Below are 24,038 nucleotides of genomic sequence, written 5' to 3'. Positions count from 1 at the left end.
TGATTTTCTATATTAATTGGTGATTCATTTAAATAAGGTCATTATAAAATACCTGATGTGGGTGGTAAATTGTTGCTTATGGTATCAAGTTCATCATTAAAATTTTGATTTTCTATATTAATTAGTGATTCATTTAAATAAGGTCATTATAAAATACCTGATGTGGGTGGTAAATTGTTGCTTATGATATCAAGTTCATCATTAAAATTTTGATTTTCTATATTAATTAGTGATTTGGTATGTTCATTTTGTTGACTATCATCATTTTTATTAAATGTAATACTTGATATATCTAAATCTATAATAAAAAATATTTAAATCTTAATAGATTATATTACTTGTACTAGGTAGTGATTTTATATGGTCTTTGGGTATATAAATGAGTGTATCAAGATCATTTTCTTCCCTCCTACGTTTGGGTATATCTTATAAATGTCAAAATATTTTGGTTAGCCAAAATTATTTAAAATAATAAATTACCCAAAGTGGTTTGTACTGGCAATTTTAATTTAGTTAAAACTATGACTAGGTGTTTAATTTTAAATTCTAAAATAAAAATAGTTAGCTATTAATTTTAAATATCTTTTATATTAAATGTTATTTTGACCTGGTGTATTTACATCATCCTTATTATTTTCAATAGAGCCTATAATGCATAAGATATTAATTAGTACACTGGATTAAATATTTTTTAACCTCGTGTATTTATATCATGCTTATCATTTTCAACAGGGCATAAATTGCATGAGATATTAGCTGGTAAATTTTTTTGGTTACTTAGTAAATATTTTCTAATGTCCATTTCCTTCAATCTTAAAGTTCGTAAATAGGAAATAACAATCTTTACTTTTTAGTCATAAATTTAATCTCTTTAATAATTTCATTTATAAAAATGCTACAAAATATAAACCAAATATATATTATTAGAAATAAAAGCAGAGAAAGTAGATTATGCACTATTTTCATATTATTATTTTCGAACCATATCTTCGATAAATTATAATAAATATTTTTTTAAATATGCATAAATAATATATTATTATATTTTATTAGATTATTATCAATGACTTTAAAATAATATACAGAATAATTTATATATATATATAAGTAATAATATCCTTCCACAAACATCAAAACCAGAAAAATATAAATATTCATGGTATTTATTTGATATAAAGTCACTTTTGAGTCTTTTGAACGAATAATCTAAAAAAATTGCTCTGAGGGGGGGGGGGGGGGTAGATTATGCACTTTTTTATTTCATATTATTATTTTCGAACCATATCTTGGATAATTTATAATAAATATTTTTTTAAATATGCATAAATAATATATTATTATAATTTATTAGATTATTATCAATGACTTTAAAATAATATACAGAATAATTTATATATATATAAAAGTAATAATATCCTTCCACAAACATCAAAACCAGAAAAATATAAATATTCATGGTATTTATTTGATATAAAGTCACTTTTGAGTCTTTTGAACGAATAATCTAAAAAAATTGCTCTGAGGGGGGGGGGGGGGTAGATTATGCACTTTTTTATTTCATATTATTATTATCGAACCATATCTTGGATAATTTATAATAAATATTTTTTTAAAAATGCATCAATAATATATTATTAAAATTAATAGATTATTATCAATGACTTTAAAATAATATACAGAATAATTTATATATATATTTAAAATTAAAAGTAATAATATCCTTCCACAAACATCAAAACCAGAAAAATATAAATATTCATGGTATTTATTTGATATAAAGTCACTTTTGAGTCTTTTAAACGAATATTCTAAAAAAAAAATTAATTGCTCTGGGGGGGGGGGGGTCCAAACCCGAAAACCCCCCCCCGTAGCTACGCCACTGCAACCGATATATATTTTTTACGAACCGAACCTGAACCGTTATTTTTATCCGAACCTGAACCGATATTTGTTTTGGTTTGGATCCCTGATAAAAATCAATTTTAAAAATTACCATGATTTACCGGAATGTTCACGCCTATTAATAATTTCTTAGGAGCACGTCATTCTTAGTAATTCGAAATTTATTCACATTTACGCTGTGACCTATCATGCCATGTGTAATTTCCAATCCCGTGTCCACTTTTAGTTTAGACTATGGAAATTACTGTTTAAAATATATTTATCACTTTACCACATGATGTTTGCAATAAGTTAGAAAAAAATCTCATGTCTTCCCTTTGACATAATAATCGATAATTGATCAAAAAAATTTTTTTTATTTTGATCATAATAATGTATGTTATATATAAGTCACAAATTGTATTTAACAAGCAGTTTATTGTATTTTATATATTGGTATGAAATAAAATAAAACAGTTTTTATTTGCATGGAAACATAGTGCACATTGACATTTCGAGCATTTTACATGTGTAACACCTTTACATAGTGGATTTTTGAACCTTTGACGATTATTCGTCCACTCTGGGAAATGTCTAATTTGGTCCGTGCGAATATCTGTAGACGGTACGAAAAATGTAGGCCCCCTTCTTTTTTTATCTAAATAAAAATTTAATACAATAATAAATAAATAATCACCTTCTATTCGATTTTCGATCATAGAAGAAGGACGTCCGCGTTTTAATTCTATTTTAGCTTCAACTTGACACATTGTTGTGGCTACTTCTTGGCGAAATTCCGATAGAGAAAAAACAGTATTGTCATCTGATTTGGCTTTCTCGCCTTGAATACGCCGATATAATAACCAGGAATTTACAACTGCCATATCAATAAGGTGTTGGAAGACTCTTATATACCACTTTTTGGATCTGGTTGTATTATGGTATCTTCCAATATTGCTGTCTAACAAATCAACCCCTCCCATATGTTTGTTATATTGTTTGACAAGCATGGGACAAGCTATGTTTAGTCTTTTCTTGGTTTTGCGCTCACATCGTTCAATATGACTTTGGGGATATTTCCCGTACAATGTTGACAAAAAGGTTACCGTTTTATTATCTTTCCATACTAAGGATGTTATATCTACCCCTTCAATATATGCCATGTATTCAAAGGATGACCCTCTGATCTCTTTTTTCATTTTGATCTCTGTAGGAAGCTTACAATTTGGGATCCTATTCCTCCTTATAGTACCAAGACTGTATATACCTATAAATATACTTGAAAAATTAAATATAATAGATTTATTATGCCTCTTTTTGCCAAATATATCAAAAGGTTTATTGAGGTGTAGTAATTATCAAAATATAGCTTAAAATTTTGATTTCTAGGTATTGTTCGGCTTAGACGCACAACAATATTGCTGGACGCTCCTAAATCTGGTTCTGTTGTTGGTCTTTTTTCAGAATCATTTTCCTGCCCAGAATATAGTTCAAAATCATAGGCAAATCCTGATACACCGCATAGAATGAAAAAGCCCCATTTGTGAGGTTTCATTGGCATATATTGTTTTAAATGTATACGAGCTTTGGTTGAGCAAATTTGCTCATCGATTGATAAGCATTCCTCTTTAGGAATTGTATGAAACCTATCTTGAAAGTGTTTCACAATTGAGACTACTTTTATAAGCATATTATGGCCTGGTTGACCTTTTGCTATAGAATTATTATTGTCATTAAAATGAAGAATGGATCGAATGCTTTCAAATTTAGTGATAGTCATAGTCTTTTTTATAAGATCATTGCCAATTACATCTTTCCAATAGTCTCTTATGGACGGTAATTGGACAATCGACATGAGAATATTAATCCCAATGAATTTCCTTAACTCCATTATAGAAATATTTATAGGTTTGTTAATATTTTTTATTGTTGCATATTTGGTTGATTCGAGAACTACTAAATCTAGGAAATTATCATTCAAAAAATATGATGAACATTGATAGGGAGTATGTAAAGCCAGTATCTCGCTGGATAAAGTAGACTTAGGGATATTTAAAATTTTTTCCCTCCATAATATATCTCTTCGTCTATTTATAATAGTAAAATTATCTGAAAATGTTGAATTATCATCCTCATTATCGTGGTCATCATCTAAAAAGATATCATCAGAAGAATTTCAGATGAATAAATCATTTTAGTGTCTTATATGTAACGTACATATATTATCGATTAAAAAATTTTTAATTAATTTTTTTTAAATATAAAAACGGAAAAGAATATAGGAATATTTTAGTTATCTGGTTCATATTTTTTTGAAAAATAATATCAAAGTTTAATATTGAAAAAATGTAATTAAAAATTATAAAAAATGTCAATTTTGAAATATAGGGAACAGCTGACATTAAATACTCGTACTTTAAATAAATATAAGAATTTCTATTTAAAAAATTGATTATATAAAAAGAATGTTACTTATAAGATACAATTTAAATTTTCGCGCCAAAATAATTTACGCGGTAAAATATGTCAGAAAATTTACTATGTGACTGATTAGTAGTCATATGTAATAGATTATAACAAATTTAAAAGTAATAAGTAGCATGATGGTGTCTCGTGTTTTTGTCCTTCATTTTAACTTGTATATTTAAATACACCTCATAGATGATAACCATGCTGGTATAATAAGGGCCAGATTTAATTTTTAAAAAATTAATTGACCAATTGAATGTCCTACAAAATCTGGTCACCATTAATCATTAAACAGGATTATGCGAATAAAACTTTCGTTTGCATTTAAAACGAGGTTTAAACATTTTTAAAACTCTTATACACTCCTTTGAATGGTTTAAGGGTATTTATTGATTTAAAATGATTTAAAACTTTGCATTGATGTCCTTATTAAATTTTTCCTTTGGATGTTATATAAATCTCGTCTTAGCTTCATCAATCACGAATTTGCTCATATAATTTAAGATTTCATAATAACAAATTTAACGTGTGCACTTTACTTATAAGATTATCTACTAGTTTTCTTAAATAAATTTAAACAAAAGACGTATAAAAATGTATTAAATTTTAAAAAAAATTTAAAGATATAATACAGAATTTAAATTACGCTGGAAAAAAAAACTATTATGTTGAAAATGAAAATAACAATAAATTTGAAGTAAATAAAGTTCGATTTGTGATAAACTATATTTCTTTTAAAAATTATATAATATTACATTATACTATTTGTACTTGCATTTATCAATGATTTATAAAATAGTATTATATATAAAATGTTTTGGTCACATAGCACCCTCGCCCCTCCTCAAATAAATAGTGATTTATTTTTTGATAACATATCCTGCTTATTCAAATTGGGAAAATAATGACATAATGATTTTTTTAAAAATGAATATTATGCTAAGTTCACATAAAAATGATGCGCGTTTATTGATATGTATAATACCATATATATTTATTAATTTTTGCATATTCTTATAGCTCTCAAATAATTTTGTTGCATAGGAATAATAGAAAATTGATATAGAGCGCGAGAACCGACAAAAAAATCATTTTCCTCCACGGGTAAAATAAATTCGTTCATCTTGAAAGCCACAGGCTTGTAGCAATATCTTCCAGGTGTGGTAACTGTAAAAATTCCACCGTGTTTTCGAGGTTTGTAATTTTGAATGGTACCCTTTACATTTTAAAAAAAAATTAAATATTAATAAGTATGAAAAATAATAAAATAAAATTCTTATTTCCAGAAATAAAAGAATCAAAGTTGACCTCATTTTTCTTATTTTATTTTCTTATTCATCGTTTGTTAGAAATAAACCCCCTTTAAGGTTAGAACCATGTTAATAATGTTAAAACCTAACTGCTAACTCAACCGGGTTTTGAAAGTGGAATCGGATAAACCGGTTTACAATGGCAAGACCTTAGACCGACATTCATTTATATTAAGTAAATGTTTATTAAATTAGCATTATGAAAAAAAAATCAACTCTATCTTTTCTTAATTAATAAATATATATATATCCCTCAGCTCAAAATTTTTTTCCAACCCGACCGACTAAATTTAAAAAAATTTGAGTGTGAATTTTATACAAAAAACAATTAAAAAATAAGTGTGTTACCTTAAATAAAAGTTTATTTGATCTCCATAATAATATTTATATTAAGTTGCATATTGGAAACATATACCTTTAGTTCAGTTTAAATATTTAAAAAGTTGAAATACAATCAAATTTAAAAATTACTGCGATTATATAAAAATAATGCGCATGATATAATGATATATATCAATATCATTATCAATAGTATCGGATAGTGAATAATTGTAATATATAAATAATGAGGAGTTGACAGGCTTTAAACAAGTTCTCCTATCTTAAAAGGCTCTACCAGCTACTGAAAGCGCGCTTTCACTGCTAGCCGAGGAAGTGGGATATCTAGGAATTTAAGAGCCAAAAATACTTAAACTGGGAAAGTCGTTTTGATAAGTCTTCCATCAATTTAAGATTTGGCAAACGATTTTAAATATTGAAAATTTGAGGCTATTTAATTAAATAGATATTGGATAAATATATTTTAATTCACCTGATAGAATATGATGAAAATAAAGTATGTAATAATAACACAAAAATATAATAACAAAATAGTTTGGTAAACGAATGTTATATAAAATAATAATTGAAAAATGACATGTTATTCAAGTATAATTACTTCACCGCGAATTCGTACTAACTGGTGGGGGGAGGGTTAGTTAAAAATCATGGTCAATAATTTGAAATTTTATGAGGATTTATAGTTTTCAGAATAAATCAATATGACGTAAAATATTTCATATAAAATATTTTTTAAAAAAACAAATTAAATTTAAACAAAAAAAAACTTCATATCTTATAGAGTTCTTGAAATTTTCAACGGAAAAATGGATATTGTATACAGCAAACTGTGTTTTGGCACGGTTGAATTTGATAGAAAATTTAACTTCATCGCCGGCATAATAGGTAGGCCAATTGAGGAAAGAAGATTTTTCGTAGTTTAGGCGAACGGGAGAATTTCTATTTTTGAAAAAACCATAAGATAAAAATTATATTTATGCCATAATAAAGTGACCGAAAATCCCTAGAAAATCGGTAGTAAAAGAAAAACACTCAGTGAAAGAGATTTTACTAAATTTTGCTGTAATTTAAAATAAATAAAAATAATTCCTACTTCCTAACTTTTCTCACCTTAAGGTCGTTTCCTTTGATTTAATTTAGATACTTAACTGCTTTTTAGCCTAGACTAAACAGTCTTTAAGCTAGGATACCCTACTTTAGTTTGTTTTAAGTATTTGGTGGAATTGTTATTTTTAGTATTTATTTTCGGTTATTTAGTAATGATTCTAACCAGTACAAACCCTTGGAACTTAGGATTTCATGTTAACTTTTATTAAAACTAAAGTATAATTATAATTTTAAATCACTTTTTATCAAGAACATTCTCTTTATCTTATTTTTTTACAGTTTGGTAAAATATATATCTTTCAAAATCAATTTTACTTAAATCGTAATTTTTTAAAAATAAATAAATAATCATTCTAGTATAAACGTAAAGCTAAAACCAAAACTTAAAATGTATAATCAAAAAACATCTTTGTCACGCATAGTAATGTGGTAACAACTAACAATACCTAGCATTTAAATACATATCGTGTATCCTCTATTTATCATTAAAATTAAGGCTGGATTCGTATGGGTACCGATACGATAGGATTTAGCATCAGAGAGATTTCAAAAAAAAATCGTTTGAGATCAATTTTCCATTATTAAAATCAATAATATTTAGAATTATTATTACCAAAATATTAATAAAAATTTTTTTATCTCATTAAACAGATTTAAAAAATCGATCAGCTGTTAAATGGCGTAGGATCGGGTCCCACTATGAATCCTACTTAACACATTAGCATAAACTATATCTGAAAAAAAAATGCTTAGGGTATAATTATATAAATATGAATATATCTTACTTTAAAAGTAGATTTCCGCGAACTTCACCCGTACCACTGCGACATAAATATTTTGGGGTATGAGGGGTGGTTATAACGCCCGATTTGGAATCGCCATCACAGAAATTTAAAAGTTGGCGCGGGTAAAGAATTTTTAGATCCGATAAACAATTACTCTTGAAATAAATAAATTTTAGGATAAAAAATAAATAAAATTTATTTCATATAATTATAATATATATTGACCAATGTTTTATTTTTCTTTGTTAAAAAAGAAAGAAAAATAGCAAAAAAAAATATAATAAATAGCTAAAATAGAGCATAAAATATTAAACTCGACGAATTAAAGCGAGCCATAGAGTTCAAAAAAAAATGAAGGATAAATATTGTCATTATACATATAAAAGAGAATATAGTGATAATACTTTTACTCACATATGCCTCAATTCTAGATTTATTAATGAGAGCGGGAACTATATTATGAAGTGGGAAATTAGTATTCACTGTTGATTCCAACACTATTTGAGAGAGTACTGTTGAAAGTTTAAAAAAATTTTCTTTAAAGTGTATATATATAATTCTTTTCATATTTCTAATCGATAAATTTTTAAGCTAGAAAACATAACCAACATGACGGAACAGGAAACGCAAAAAATGTTTTTGCTCAGGACCCCTGATTTTAAGTGTAGAGAAAACATATATTTCTTTCTTTCTCTCTAAGAACTGGTAAATATCCGGTTCTCCTCTTGGAAGAGACAAGATATTCAACGGATCTAATATCCGGTATCTCTATAACTTGGGGTAGCTGTGCCATTATTTTTTAAATATATTACCCATTTCGGGATAAAAAACCGATTTTTGGGATAGGTACCGCCCAGTCCAAAGCCCGCAGACCAAGAGGTATTTAATCCGGGCCAGACAAAATGTGCAAATTTTTTTACGGGGCTTAAGTCAGGGCCAAGTTTCGAAAATGATTTTAAACTTGATGATTAGACAACAACTTTGTACAAAATATATTTTACCAACTGAACCGTAAAAAATCTCCAAGAGCCGGTTCGGTCCGCAACCGACCCTCAAATTATAACTACAATCCTTATGGGAAAATCTTAAATATATTAGGCCATTTTCCAGGCAGAACATTTTTTTTCAAAGCGGTTTTTGAGGCATGTTGATTTTTTTAATAACGATTAAATGACATTAGGAAGATTTCCGACCAACAGATTAAAAAAAAAATTATTATTATTATACAAAAGATTGGAAATAAGAAAAAAAAATGGCTGCATGAATCAAAAACTTCTAGAAATGGCCTTACCAATATTATTTTTTGAAATTTTTCATTATTTGTTTTAATTTTTATATAAAAATTTATAGTTTAGCTCTAATTTAAAAAGTGTTAAAATAATTTTTAAGATATTTTTACGTCCCATATCGGACATTCTACCCCCCCCCCCCCCCTCCTCACTATCTTTATTGCCTTTTAAAACGCTAACATTGCTCATAAGATTGGTTTTAGAAAAAAATATATTTGTCCCATAGGAAATCGAAAATTATAATAACCTGGCACAATAACTACCCCACCTATTCTCGTTGTAAGTTGATTGACGTGAAATAAGGATAAAATAAATATACTGGCAATTATTTTTGGAAATATTGCAATTATTTTTTAGGCCCATGCAGTGGCATTCCTCCCTTGGGGAAAAAATTGGCAATATACTATATATAATTGTTTTAAAAAATAGCTCCAGTAATTCCCTCTTAAAATAAATCCCTCCATTTATGATATTTAAATGTTAACATTTAGTAAATAATATATTACCTTCTTCACAAGTCAAATTCCTATTTATTCAAGCCCGGCCTGAAAATTAAAAAAAAAATTTGTACAGAACAGCCTGCTCTAGCATAAATTTTTTGTATGTTTGTCTCCAAAAAAAACTCGACCAGAAATAAAAATTAATTGGCCGCCCAGCCCGACTAATAAATATCAATCAATCTATTATTTCACATAATTTAATGATATAGTATTTTAAAATTTAAGCCTAACCCGGCCAGCCCGAATTTTTAAAAATTTTTTAGGCCCAACCCAGTGAAAACCGAAATATTTTTAAAATCTACTAATTATATTATCAATTTAACCATTAAAAATTATGTAATTCTTTTCTTTTAGAAAAAGTAGTAATCACTTTTTATAATATCTATAAGGGTTTCTTGAATGGAACACTTAAGAGTACGTCCAAACTCAAAAACAGTAATAAAAAAATTAAAGATTTACATATTTAAGACCTTAACTTTCCGGTGGGTAGATAATGATGCGGAAACCTTTTATTTATGCCCTTTATTAAAGGAGAATATTTAAAATAGAAAGATATATTTTTAATTAGGGGTGTACCGATACCACTTTTTGGAGGCCGATCCGATATTCCAGATATTAAACTGATATCGGCAGATAACCGATCCGATATCATATCTAATTTTGTATTCTGTAAAGATACCAATGGTTTTAATTTGTAATATACTACTTTTTATTAGTATAACATCTATAATTTAATTATACCATAACTTATGTCATTTAAATATATTATAATGATCAGTTATAGTTTATATTAAATTCTATTGCCTAATAGTATATAAAATATTTTTATTATAAATCACTTTTATATAAAAAGTAACAAAATTAATCTTACATACATAATAAGTAATAAACAAATATATTATGAAATTTAAATAAAATATTTAAAATAATATTTAATTAATATATTGAAGATTTCTTTTTAGAAATATCAAAATTTCCATAATATCAGAAATCAGGCTGCGGCGATGGTAACTGTCAATTATCTGCAAAGTTAGGCCCGGCCGGTACCCGGCCCGAACGGGCTCGGGCCTAATTCTATTTAAAATAATCGGGTTCGGGCCGGGCCTAATATTTTTAAAAAATTTCGGGCCGGGCCGGGTCGGACTTTGGAAATTTTATTAAATATATCTAAATTTATCAATTTTATATAAAAATTTTTATGTAAAATAAAAATTTTTGATTTAATTTATTGAAACTAAACGCTATATAACCTATGTCTTTTATTTTAAGTAATTATAAAAATTAATTTCTATATTTAAATAAATTCGGGCCTGGCCGGGCCAGTAAATTTTTTAAAAATAAATTTCGGGTTCGGGCCGGGCCGGCAAAACTTTTTTAAAAAAAATTCGGGCCGGGCCGAGCTTGAAAAATTAGGCCCGATGCAGATCACTACTGTCAATATCACCAGCTTCACTAAAAACAGATTCTGAAGAGATTATGGCACACTTTTATAAACAGAATGCGCAAAAAAATAACAATATTGCAGAATGTTTATTAATTAATTAATTATTATTAAAAAAATATGGATTTCGATTTTATTTATAAAAATAAATGATTTTAGATACAACTTTTTAAAAAAAATTTATAACATTTTATTTTTGTTAAGAACGCCATTTTATATCAGATCGGATCGGCAAATTTTATAATATTGGCCGATAACCGATATTTTATAATAGGTGAAATATCGGCCCGATCCGATAAAAAATATCGGTACATCCCTATTTTTAATCATAAAAATATAAATAACTAATAATTAACTTAGTGTGTTAGACGTAGTATTTTTTAAAGTGCTAAACATGGATAACTTGTCGTCGGGTAAGATAATTAGAAACATCTGATAATTTATGTTCATGTCACAACTGTAATTTTCGATTTCTTTGATAACGATAGAAGTTTCAAAAGTAGATAGGTATGATCTAATTATATAAACATTTTTTTAAAAAATAGCTAAGCATAGTGTTTATTAGAAACCTTTCCAAAGCTACTCAGCCTGTGCCAGATCCGCGAAAAAATTTATTAAATTTATGATCCATAGTAATTATTTTTTGCAAGGTACTGAGTGCACTACCCAAAATCTTATTTTAAAAACAAGTCATTCAGGATTTTATTAATTGAACTGTTGAAGAAGAATATTTCAGAAAACACAAAAAAAATTATAAGCACCAATGGGCAAATAAATATTTTTGGTGCTATTCTTCAAAAGAAAACAATATAATTTTAACCTTTGTCAGGATCCAAGCCCAGCCCGGATTAAAGTGTTAAAATAAAGACGCAATTACCGGGGCTGAGGTTTCCGTCCCTGACCAACACAAGTTCGGTCAAATCGGTCCATATTGGGCTGTACTTTGTAATGTAATATTATACAATAAAATCTTCCATCTTTTTATAAATTTAATCAAATCTATTGAGTAAAATATTTATTATTACATGGTTGGGTCAAAAATTGTGAATTTCGACTCCGATAGAGCATAATCTTGTAGTCTAGAAATCAAGGCTGCTCCTTTCAATTTATAACTATGGGACATGATAACAAACCAATATTTCAGCTCGTTCTTGCTGGACTTGAGATTTAGCTTAGAATCGAACTTTGAACAAAGTTTTGCTATGTCCTCTAAGTCTTTGTCAGAGGTAGGAGATTCTGGCTGCTTTAAAATAAAAAATAGGAAATATGCATTTATAGTATATTTCAGGATTTTTTTCCCTTTCACTTTTTTAAAAAAACATTTGATTATTTATTTTGGGAATCAAATGTAAAAACAGTTTTAAAAAAATAGCTCCTGAACTGGCTCTAAAAAAGCAGAAACTTGTGCTGGGGGGCCATGTAAATTTTTTTATAAATTATAACAACTAACCAGTTGAAAAAATCCTATACATTATTAAAGCATTCATTGGTGTATCATATTAAATTTCTCTTTGAACTAATTTACATTATAATCAAACTATTTAGAAATGATAATTTTAAAAAAAAATCCAAGCAGAGTATAAAAAGTAGGGTTAGGGTTAGGAAATACAAAAAAGTTTGATAATTAATACTTTTTCAATTTAACTTTTTTTGTAATTTGTAATCTGCAAGTCTATTCTTGATTAAATAAAATCTGATAATTCTTATAATTGTTTTTGATTGAATTGGGCAACTTCATTGACTTATTACAGTTTAATTAAAGAAAGATGTGGATATATGAAATTATTTTTCAATATTTAAAGATTAATTTTGATTATAAATAAATATATTATTCTATTGCAATAAATTTGCACTATATTTATATTTTTATATTTTAATTTTGCATCAAACATAAATTTTCTTTATAAATTTATAAAATAAGAAAAGGATCGAGATCCTTTTTTAAAAAAATAGGTTATTTTGGATTTCGATCCCTATTGTGAAAAGATTGTGATTTTGATCCATTTAAAGATTAACAAGCCTGCTGAATATTAACATCCTATTTAAAATATATAAAAATGGAATGATAATTTAAAATAAATTATAGGAATATGAGTGATACACAAAGGAATCAAAATATCATGCATTTCTACTTAATGTTATCTAAAACCCAGATACTGGTGAACTTGATTTAGATTCGAAAGGTTTATATATAATCAATTTAATAAACAAAAAAATATGATATAATATGGCTATGGAATAAATAATAAATATTATTTTATTAAAAAAACTAGGAGATATGGAATAAGAAAACTGTGTCAATCTTTTAGTTTATATAAATTCATTTTTTTAATAAAAATAAAACCAAAAGCAAAGATTTACCCCAATCATACTATGAGAGGGTTAGTTTAAATAGCAATGGATGAGAATATAGGTTGTAGATATTTTTTAAACAATGGACAGGCAATTGAATTTGAAATATTATTTAAGAAAAATGAGCACAGACATTTATGTTATATTTATTGATAATAATTTTGTGCTTTATTTATTTTATTTTAACTTACAAAGTTATGAAATTAAATTTTTTAAAACTCGGGGTAGGTAAATTAAAAAACATGGACAGGTGGGTGAACAGGTTATATTATTAAAAAATGACTGTTCAAAATTATAGATCATAATGACTGCTATATCATTTTAAAAATTGATAGTATATATATAAAATTATAAAGATGTTGGCTATTTTAATTCATGACCATTCTGTGGGTCTAATATGAAAACTGGAAGGTGGGTGGGGGTGAGGGGGGGGGGGTAAAAGAAAATATTTGTTGGTATATTATCCATAAAAATCAAAATATTTATCTTTTAAAAATCTACCTTGTTAGTTGATTTTTGTACATCATCTTCCAGATATTTTATATTATGGCAAAGTTCATATGGATTTATCTTATTGTTTGATTCCACAGAGTCAAAATGGGTAAACAGCTTTTCAATTTCATCCAAGACATCACCCATGATCGTAAATATCTTTTCAAAATATTACAAAAAACATTAATTATTGTATAAAAATATTAAAATTTAAACTTTTATAGTTACATTTCTCATAAGTGTGAGCAAAGGTTTCGAAGTAATGACGTGATAAGAAACAAGGGTTAAAGATGCAATATTAATTTAATTATTAAAAGAATATTTAATTAATAAATAAATTATATCCGCATATTTTTGAAAAAGGGCATAGAAGCATAATAATTGTACTAAAATGTGCAAAACTTATGTTAGTATGATGTCTGAATATGAGAAAGTTTATGAAAATGATAGTTTTTAAAAAAATGCGATTTAAATTCAGTAAGTTTTGATAAAATCATATGATTGATGTACCTTCTCTATCAAATAAGTAGATAATGTGACAGTATACTTAAATCAAATTTTGACATAACAGATGGTCACATTATGTGACCATCACATAGTTATAAAACTAGGATTTAGCAAATGGGATGGGAAGGGGCTATAGAAGTATATTTGGGGCCTCCCTTAACCCTCATTTGATCGTTTTTGAAGGAATCTCGATTATGGAAAAATATGTTTAAATATTTTCTATTTATTATACGTAGTTTATTATTGTCAAAATTTTAGCCAATTTTACAAATTACAAAATTACTTAGAGTAAATAATTTATACTGAATTTCACAGATATTTTTTTTTAAATCAAAGACGATTTTTCAAGTAAAATTTTGATTCTCTCGGAATTTATTTTTTGAATTTCTCATAAGAAATACTATATGGCTAAGACTTTTGCTATTAATTTATTTTATTTTTTAAAATTAAATTAACGAGTGAATTTTTTGAGTTAAATTAATTTATGCGCTTGTTTAGTTTTATTTCTATGCTCTCTGGTTCAAGTCATAGGCGGTAGATAGGGGGGAGTACATTTATTAACATAATATCTAGTGTTGTTAAACGGCTCGTTTTGAGCCGATTTTTTAAAGGGCTATCTCAATATTTTAGCTAGAAATATTTTGCTTAAGCCTCGAGATTTTGATAATATATGTTTAAATCTTTGCTCCTCTATGAGCAAAATCTTCAGGCTAGAATAATATTTTTCTGGATAAAATATTGAGTTAGCCGTTTTTAAAAATCGGCTCAAAACAAGTCGTTTAACAACAGTAAGAATATCATGTCATAATAAAAAGTTAAATTGATTATATGGAAACACGACAATATATGTCATCAGAGTAGGTGGTGATAAGAGGGAGGGGGTATATTTTTTAAACATAATACTTGTCATGGGCAAATGAAAGCTAATAAAAAAGACAAATTGATCACATTGATAATCAACGTTTAATGTCACCAGGATAATCGTTGGGGGGGGGGGGGTAAGAGGCGGATTAATTATATATATAATGTCAATATGGATATCAAATGAAAGTTAATACAAAGATCAATTGATTACACTATTGCTTATCGCTCTAGTGTCCTGCGGGCTTGGAGGGGGGGGGGTGCATAGTAAAATATCACAACATGGTTATCAAATAAAAATAGTCTAAAATGTGTTTGAAATTATGCGAACTTAACATTTGCTCAAAATTCAAAAATCTTCACAGATCATAGCTCTTTTGAAGATAAAAAATGCAAAGATTTTTTCGCTAAAAAAAATTTTGAGCTTGCTCAAAGAAGGTTTTTTAGCAAAATAAAAAATGTTTTTTTTGTAATAAAATCTTCAATGATTTTGAGAAATAATTTTTGTAATTTTATAATATAATAAAATCTTTAGTGATATTTTATTATTTATAATAAAACATTTTTGATCCTAAAATTTTTTGTTCAAATATTTTGTGATTTTTCAAAAATAAAATCTTTGATATATATGCTTTTAATTTATTTTTTGATTTTAGAAAAATATTATTTTTCATAAGTTGTAATAAATGTGAGAATTTAACGTTACATATTTTTTAATATTTGGTGTTTTGTCATAATTAATGTTTTATATTTAATGTAAAGTATAAAAGTGACATACTCATTTAAGAACCTTTAAAAATTTTTTAATTTTAATAAGCTAGTTGAGCATGTTTCAAGATGGTTTCAGTGATTGTAAAGGCTATAAAGGTGACAATTGTCATAATCGTTATTTTTGAACTTTTTTGAGTTTTTTTTAAGTAAATAAGTAAAAATATGTTTTGTAAATATGTTAAATTAAAATTTCAGTGAAGATGTACCATAGAAAAGTGACAATTGTCATAATTGTTAATTATCAACATTTTTAAATTTTTTTAAAGCAAATAAATAAAAATATGTTTTGAAAACATGTTAAATTAAAATTTCAGTGAAGATGTACCATAGAAAAGTGACAATTGTCATAATCGTTAATTATCAACATTTTTAAATTTTTTTAAAGCAAATAAGTAAAAATATGTTTTGTAAACATGCTAAATTAAAATTTCAGTGAAGATGTACCATAAAATCAACTAATAATAAAAGGGGATAAATATAATAAAGTTTTATTTCAATTTAATACATATTGAAATTAAAATGGACAAGTAATTAATTAACAAGATTAATCGTTGTGTTGGAAATTTAATAAAAAATAAAAAAATGTGTTAGACTTTTATTAATTTTTTAAATTTTTCTTAAATAAGTAAAAAAAATATTTATTAATTTTTTAAATTTTTCTTAAATAATAAAAAAAAATGTTTAATATAGAATCTTTATTATCCAATAGTAATATTAATTTTTCCAATTTAAATGAAAACTCCCAATCTTCGTCGAGAATTCAAAGACCAAAAAGAATACACAAATATTGGAATAAAGAAAAAATAGATATAGTTAGTAAAATGTTATCAATGCCAGAAAGAGAACAGATGAAAATTAAAGACATTGCAAAATACTTCGAAATGTCTACAGTATCAGTTCATAAATTTAGACGGGACACATTCCCAGATATAAATGGAGAACCTTTAAAAGAATATAATATTCAAAAAAGAGGAAGTAAAAAAAAAATACTTCCATAATTGAAAGACTCATCATAAATTTATTGATGGATAATAATACTCTTACTATCCAGCAGATAATAGAAAATTTACCTCCTGGTAGTCCAAGAACGAAAATAACAATTAGCAAACATATAAAAAATATAGGTTGGTCAAAAAAAAAGAGCTGGCAAGGAGCTTGATAGAAGAAATACTCCTGGTGCAATCAATATTCGTCAAATCTATTGTGTAAAGATCTTAAATACCCCAAGAGAAAAATTATATTTCTTAGATGAAACTGGAATAAACTTGCACGTTGTACCAATCTACGCCTGGGAACCATACAATGTCCGTCCAGTAATAAAAATTCCATCCTCTAAGGGTAAAAATGTAAGCATACTTTGTACAATTTGAATTGGAGGGGTAATCCATTATAAAATAATCGAAGGAGCTTATAATGGGTTGTTATTCCGTGATTTTATGACAGAGCTTATCAGTGTCTTACCACCAGATGCAATTATTGTAATGGATAATGCATCTATCCATAAAAGCCATCTTATTGATGCATATAAAGATAGGATTGAATATCTACCACCATATTCACCTCAGCTAAATCCCATCGAAAATTTTTTTGTAGTCTTGAAAAATAAATATCGAGCAATAAATCCCCGCCCTAATTCAAGAGATGAAATTATTGGGAATATTATTCAGCTCTTACATGAATTTATTCCTTATGATTTTACTAACTTTTACAATCACATGCAAAATTATTTGGAGTTGGGTTATCGCGGGCAACTGATTGGTAATCCTTTTAATTGATTTGTATTAATAATTATAATATTAACTCTTTTAATTACTAAATAGGTACCATCATCAAATTCGTGGAACAAAAGAATATTTTGATAAATTATAATTATATTTTTTATGTATTAATTATTTTATCGAAGTTATTATAAAAATTTATAGTTATTATCATATTTTTATCGAAATAAATTGGTGCAAAATTTCAAAATAGATTACATTTAAGAAATTCTAAAATATTTTCAAATATCAAAAAGACTTTTTACAAAAAATGATTTAGAATTTTAGATAAAATTTACACAAAAATCTTACTTGAACATTCTCAAAGAAGATCAAAAAAAAATTTCCATTTTTTATTACAAATTTATATTTACAACATAATTTCTTTTTATTAATTTAAAAACGATTAATCTTGTTAATTAATTGCTTGTCCATATTTAATTTCAATATGTATTAAATTAAAATAAAATTTTATTATATTTATCCCCTTTTATTGTTAGTTGATTTTTAACACTCGTTTCACTATGACATGTTTACAATTTGCTTTAAAAAAATTTAAAAATGTTGATAATTAACGAATATGACAATTGTCACTTCTCTATGGTACATCTTCACTGAAATTTTAATTTAACATGTTTACAAAACATATTTTTACTTATTTGCTTTAAAAAAATTTAAAAATGTTGATAATTAACGATTATGACAATTGTCACTTTTCTATGGTTCCTCTACTGAAATTTTAATTTAACATAATTTTTACTTATTTACTTAAAAAAAACTCAAAAAAGTTCAAGAATAACGATTATGACAATTGTCACCTTTATATCCTTTACAAACACTGAAACCATCTTGAAACATGCCCAACTAGCTTATTTTAATTAAAAAATTATTAAAGGTTTTGAGATGAGCATGCCACTAATATAATTTACATTAAATATAAAACATTAATTATGACAAAACACCAAATATTAAAAAATATGTAATCGTTAAATTATCACATTTACAACTTATAAAAAATAATATTTTTCCAAGATCAAAAAATAAAATAAAAGCATATATCTCAAAAATTTTATTTTTAAAAAATCACAAAATATTTGAACAAAAAATTTTAGGATCAAAAATGTTTTATTATAATAAAGATTTTCTTACTAAAGATTTTAGTATATTAAAAAATTACAAAAATTTTTTTATCATAATCATAGAAGATTTTTTAACAAAATTTTTTTTTTAATTTGCTCAAAAATCTTCTTTGAGCAAGCTCAAATTTATTTTAGCGAAAAAATTTTCGTAAAAAATTAATCTTCAAAGATTTTTTCCTCAAAATTTTGCTTCCACATTGTATCTCAAAAATATATGAAATTTTTTAATTTTGTCATTCATAAATTTTGACATTTATAATAAGGTTGAAAAATAAATATGTCCTAGTTCGTAATATATTTTTTTTGTTTATATAAAATTATTAAAATGTCAATCATTTTTTTGTGAATAAATTTTTAACATTTTTTTTGTATGAATTAATTCTTCGTTTTTTTCAAAAATGAATTGAATTATTATTTTTCTCTTAACTTTTCAAAAAAAAAGATTTTTCTTCTGTGATTCAAAGGTTTTTATATATTAGTGCTAAAATTTTATTTTAATAAAGATATAAAGATTATTTTGAGTTTTTGGACGTACTTCTATAAATTTTGAAAGTACTTTACTTTTATAATTATAAGTTTTTTCTAAATTTTGTTAGTCTTAGGATACGAGATCCAGGAGTTATTTGGTAATAAAAGGTAAAAAAAAAACAAAATTTTTTAAAATATTTTAATTCACAAATATTTTTGATTAATTAGTTTTAAAATTTGGTAGGATAAAATTTTAGATTGATTAGGTTGTATAAAGTAAAAGCAAATTTTTTTTTAATATTCTGAAATTATTGTTTTTAACACGGCAATTTAAAGTAATATAAATTTTCATATAAAGCGATGGGCTTTATGCTTAATTTTGATGTTGAGCCTAGCCTGTTTAATAAATTTTAAGAGTATCCGAGTATTATGTACCAAATGTTGTATAAAAGTATCGATAAATTTGATTTAAATAATTCATTAGTGACAATATTATTATTGGTCATAATATATGGGTTATCAATTATTGTAAGATTTTTATTCGGAAAATGTACCTTGGTTGTAACCAAGGTATACGGTAATTTGAAAAAAGACACTCCGGTGTCAGCTGATTGTTGGAAAAAAAATTAGATCTTGGAAAGTAATTTAAATGTGGTTTTAAATGAAATCAAGACCGGCAGACCAGGAATGGTAGAAACGTTAACATGTAATAACGATGATCGTTTGGAAATTGGGGAGAGATATGTAATTATCCTCCAAGAATTTAAAGAAATAAAATAGGTAATTAAGATTATATATCAGGATATAAATAAATTGATTAATTCGAATAGTAATGCTAATAAAAGGCCAGATATGTGGTCAGACGGGGTCAAATGGGAAAAATATTTGCGAAGGAAAAAATGATTTCTCCGGGAATAAGAAAATCATTGAAGATTTAAAAATTACCCGCTGTGGTTATAAGGGCCACAAGTTAGAGACCTGTGTTGTCAAAGAAAACAATTTTCGTTAAGGTTCTCCTTTAAGGAAACCGATACTAGAAAATTCTAATGTTGAAAGATTTCTGGTACTAACACGAATTTGAGGGGCTACAATCAAATTATTATAACCGTTTGTGTTTTAAATGTAACAAACCGGGACATGTAGCCTAAACTGTACCAAAAATTGACTATATGCAGGTGTAATCACATAGTGGGTAGGAGACCGAGAGGTCGAAATATTAATAAATTGTATAACCATGCTGAAATGAGAGATGATTCTCATGAAAGCCGTGATGGAAATTTTTTTAATCATGATGATGAAATTAAAAATAGTAAAGGTTGTAATCATTTTAAATGGGAAAAATATCCTAAGGGTATTGTTAAATATTCCCATAAAAGGGATGTTAATACTTTCAAATGGTAAAAATATCCCAGTGATATTGCAAAAAAAATTAGGAATATTATGAAAGAACCGCTAAATTCCGAGTTGAATTTATGTTCAAATGTAAATTCTCGTGAAACTGATGTTTCGAATGAAATAAATATTGATCGACTGTGAGATTAGTTGAACCTTGTCCTTGTCCGAGAGTTACCGTAAGAGTTGACTCGTGAGACGTCGACATGTTGTTCGACACCGGTGCTAGCATTTCAATAATGACTAAAAAAAAATATTATAATTATAGGCCTGGGGGTAAACTTGGAAATGAATCTATGTGTGTCAGGCAATTTGAAAGGTCTAAAATAGTGGTTTGGGGAAAAACCAAGTTGGGAGTCATTCATAATTATACAACATTTTTCCTAGGTTTATGGGTAGTGAAAAAGGATTTGGAGACCTTTATGGGCTGGGATTGGATTGTCAAGCTGGGTCCTTTCAATAATTATTGGAATATTTTTGCAATACAGAATAGTTCGGCCTTAACCCTTTAGGTTCCCTCATAAAATTAATATGATGCAACACGATATTTACTAATTTTTTTATTGATTCTAATATAATATAATATAAAACACACAAAAAAAGTTTTTTAAATTCAAAATGGCGGCTCTCCCTGGTGGTTTTAAATTCATATCATTGACACCTTATGGAAACTTTCAAAACAATTTCTATTTTTATTTAGACAGAGTGGTACGTTGCATGATTTGCACGACCACCTTGTTCTTCTGGGATTTAACTTTGTACTACAGAAGGTACACCTTCGTGAGGTTCCTGCCTGAGGTTGATGAGCTGAATTTTTTAGTCTAATTTCTGGAAGGATATAAGGTTTATTATTTTTTCTTTGCATTGATATATAATTATTATCATTATGAATATTATCATCCCTATTAACATTTTTACAGTATGCCAATTCGCTAGCAATTATTTGTCTTAGGAATTCTTTCGATGAGAGTTTATTATCTGTAAGAATATTGTATATTATGAATGAATTGATAATCGCCGCATCTATCAGCCAAAAGAATATTGGTAGCCACCATTTTCGCCACTTTCGCGAAATTTCATATAAAGACTTTAAATGGTCGAAATGGTCAACAGACCCCATATATTTATTATACATCTTTATCATTATTGGACATTTTACGTCAAAAACTTCCCCTTTTTTATTTTTTCTCTTCACAGTATCCACTGATCTCGGATCAATATAATTGGACATTATAAATACGTCACGATTATCTCGCCATTTAATTATACTTATATTATTTTTGTCACTTCTCCAGTCAAACTCACCTCTTTTTAATTTTGTTTCCATATTCTTTATGGGCAAGTATCTCCTATTTTTGTTTAGTGTTCCGCTAGCATATATACCTTTCTTTTTTAAATCGGCCATTAGAGTATAACTCGTAAAATAATTATCGAAAAATATTTTATGATTTTGAAGTCCTTCACAAAACTTTGTTACAACATTATAACCAAGATTACTTTCAACCTCTTTATTTTTCCCAACATAGATATTAAAATCATTCATATATCCTGAATTATCGCATCTCATCCAAACCTAAAAATATAGTTTAGCCGAAATAAATAATGACAAAATTTACACATTACCTTGAAACCGCGTTTCGTGGGTTTCTTAGGCATGTATTGCCTAAATCCTATACGGCCTTTGAACCTAATCATTCCTTCGTCAATTGCTTGATATTCCGAGGGAAGAAAATATTTCAAGCAAGAGGAACGGATATTATCAATGAATGGTCTTATTTTGTATAATTTATCATAATTTTCATCATTTCTCGATGGTTCTAAGATATTGTCATTTATATGGATGTGGGCCATAAGCCAAATAAAACGTTTTACTTTCATTATGGATGAAACAAAATTGTCATGGAATTCTGGTTTAGAACTCCAATAATCTTTGTAATTTGCCATAGTTTTAATTCCAAAGAGTATATGAAGACATAAAAATTTTCTTATTTCTGTAGGATTAGTTGGTTGATATTTAATATTTTTTTGTTGGGCATATAAATTGGTATTGAATGTAATTGTATTTATTAGAGAATCATTAATAAATTTCTTATATATATCTGATGGATACAATGGGTCCGTTTTTAAAGATGATATTGGACCTGATATTTTATCAAATTCTAATGCTGGTTGTGAAGAATATTTCTTGGACCAGATAGGATTATTATGGTTTGTAGCAGATTGATCATACGCATCTTGTTCAGAATTGTCATCAATTTCAATTTGATAAGGTGTATCCGATTCATAATCATCACTATCAATTTGGTAACGTGTATCCGATTCATAATCATCTTCGGAATCAGTGGATGAGTTGTCTAACGAAGAACCTTCAGATGGAATGTCCAGATAATCATCCATATATATAACAAGCTAAAATTATTGCGAAATGAGTTGGCAAAATTTATCAATTATTTAAAAAAATAAATATTAAAAATATTGTTGTTAAGTGGCAGTGGTTAGTTTAATATACCACATTAAAAAGATCAAAATAATATATAAATATTATTTATTTGAGCAAAAATAAATATTAGAAAGATAGATAAAATAGTGAGGAATATATATATTTAAAAATATTTGATAAATATACTTACTTATAATTAAAATTGGAATTTTAAGAAAAATCACCGTAAAAAACGTATTTTGAAATAAAGGCGCGAAAAAAAAAATTAAAAAATAACTCCTCCACAAACATATGAAAAAGAATATCTTTTAATATATATTCGTGGTGGTTTCATTTTATATGATCAACTCCTTTAGAAGATATAAAGGTTAAAAGGTGGTTTTATATTTGCACTACCGCGACCGAAAGGGTTAAAGGAGGCTGGAAACAAAAGTATGGCTAATAATGCTCGAAATAAAATTTGTGAAATAGAAGGGATTGATTTAACCGTAAAGGAAGAGAAGTCGACCGTTAATTCTGATATGTATATGACAATATTCAAAGTAATGAAGGGCAAATGGTTGCTATTCGGGGTTCAGTGTATACCAGTTTAGTATGGGTCAGTTTTTTTAATGGTTCAATATAGATCGGTTTAGTATGGTTTATTATAGACAAGTTTTTATGGTTCAATATAGACAAGTTTTTATGGTTCAATTCAGACAAGGGTTAAAAATTGTTTGGTATGAACATGTAAAGAAT

At 26.6% G+C, this 24,038-nt stretch overlaps 2 protein-coding genes across 4 annotated transcripts; both read right to left on the bottom strand.

Moving 5' to 3' along the window:
• Window positions 1-5,001: 5,001 nt before the first annotated feature.
• Window positions 5,002-14,443, bottom strand: LOC135923762 (uncharacterized). Of its 3 annotated transcripts, none has more exons than XM_065458692.1 (8): window positions 14,368-14,443; window positions 13,975-14,124; window positions 12,147-12,364; window positions 11,478-11,635; window positions 8,306-8,403; window positions 7,892-8,046; window positions 6,767-6,938; window positions 5,002-5,566 (listed from the first exon to the last, which is right to left on the bottom strand). In XM_065458692.1, the coding sequence occupies exons 2-8, from the start codon at window positions 14,110-14,112 to the stop codon at window positions 5,348-5,350; spliced, it is 1,158 nt and encodes a 385-aa protein (XP_065314764.1). In that variant the 5' UTR covers window positions 14,113-14,124; window positions 14,368-14,443; the 3' UTR covers window positions 5,002-5,347. The 3 variants fall into 3 exon arrangements, with proteins under 3 accessions (XP_065314764.1, XP_065314762.1, XP_065314763.1); XM_065458690.1 differs by having other exon boundaries at window positions 14,182-14,430; XM_065458691.1 differs by having other exon boundaries at window positions 12,147-12,361; window positions 14,182-14,430.
• Window positions 14,444-20,906: 6,463 nt separating this feature from the next.
• On the bottom strand, window positions 20,907-23,668 carry LOC135924042 (piggyBac transposable element-derived protein 3-like). The gene is made up of 4 exons (XM_065459089.1): window positions 23,491-23,668; window positions 22,484-23,269; window positions 21,779-22,433; window positions 20,907-21,085 (listed from the first exon to the last, which is right to left on the bottom strand). The coding sequence occupies exons 2-4, from the start codon at window positions 23,255-23,257 to the stop codon at window positions 20,907-20,909; spliced, it is 1,608 nt and encodes a 535-aa protein (XP_065315161.1). The 5' UTR covers window positions 23,258-23,269; window positions 23,491-23,668.
• Between the last annotated feature and the right edge of the window lie 370 nt (window positions 23,669-24,038).

Source organism: Gordionus sp. m RMFG-2023, chromosome 2 (genome assembly GCF_954871325.1).
Source record: "Gordionus sp. m RMFG-2023 chromosome 2, tfGorSpeb1-WG-v2, whole genome shotgun sequence".
Lineage (NCBI taxonomy): Eukaryota > Metazoa > Nematomorpha > Gordioida > Chordodea > Parachordodidae > Gordionus > Gordionus sp. m RMFG-2023.
The sequence above is the reverse complement of the archived record's forward strand: the minus strand, read 5'-3'. Positions and strand labels throughout refer to the sequence as shown.

Excerpts from the sequence above, each read along its gene's own strand:
- LOC135923762 (XM_065458690.1), bottom strand. The coding sequence starts at position 14,202 with ATGAGAAATGTAACTATAAAA. Across the intron at positions 11,636-12,146 it reads ACAATTTTTGACCCAACCAT|ATCATACCTATCTACTTTTG; the intron begins GTAATAATAAAT and ends TTATATAATTAG. Across the intron at positions 5,567-6,766 it reads AGAACTCTATAAGATATGAA|GGTACCATTCAAAATTACAA; the intron begins GTTTTTTTTTGT and ends TAAAATGTAAAG.
- LOC135924042 (XM_065459089.1), bottom strand. The coding sequence starts at position 23,257 with ATGGATGATTATCTGGACATTCCATCTGAAGGTTCTTCGTTAGACAAC. Across the intron at positions 22,434-22,483 it reads CCACGAAACGCGGTTTCAAG|GTTTGGATGAGATGCGATAA; the intron begins GTAATGTGTAAA and ends CTATATTTTTAG. Across the intron at positions 21,086-21,778 it reads TGCTAGCGAATTGGCATACT|CACCGGTGTCGAACAACATG; the intron begins GTAAAAATGTTA and ends TTGAAATGCTAG.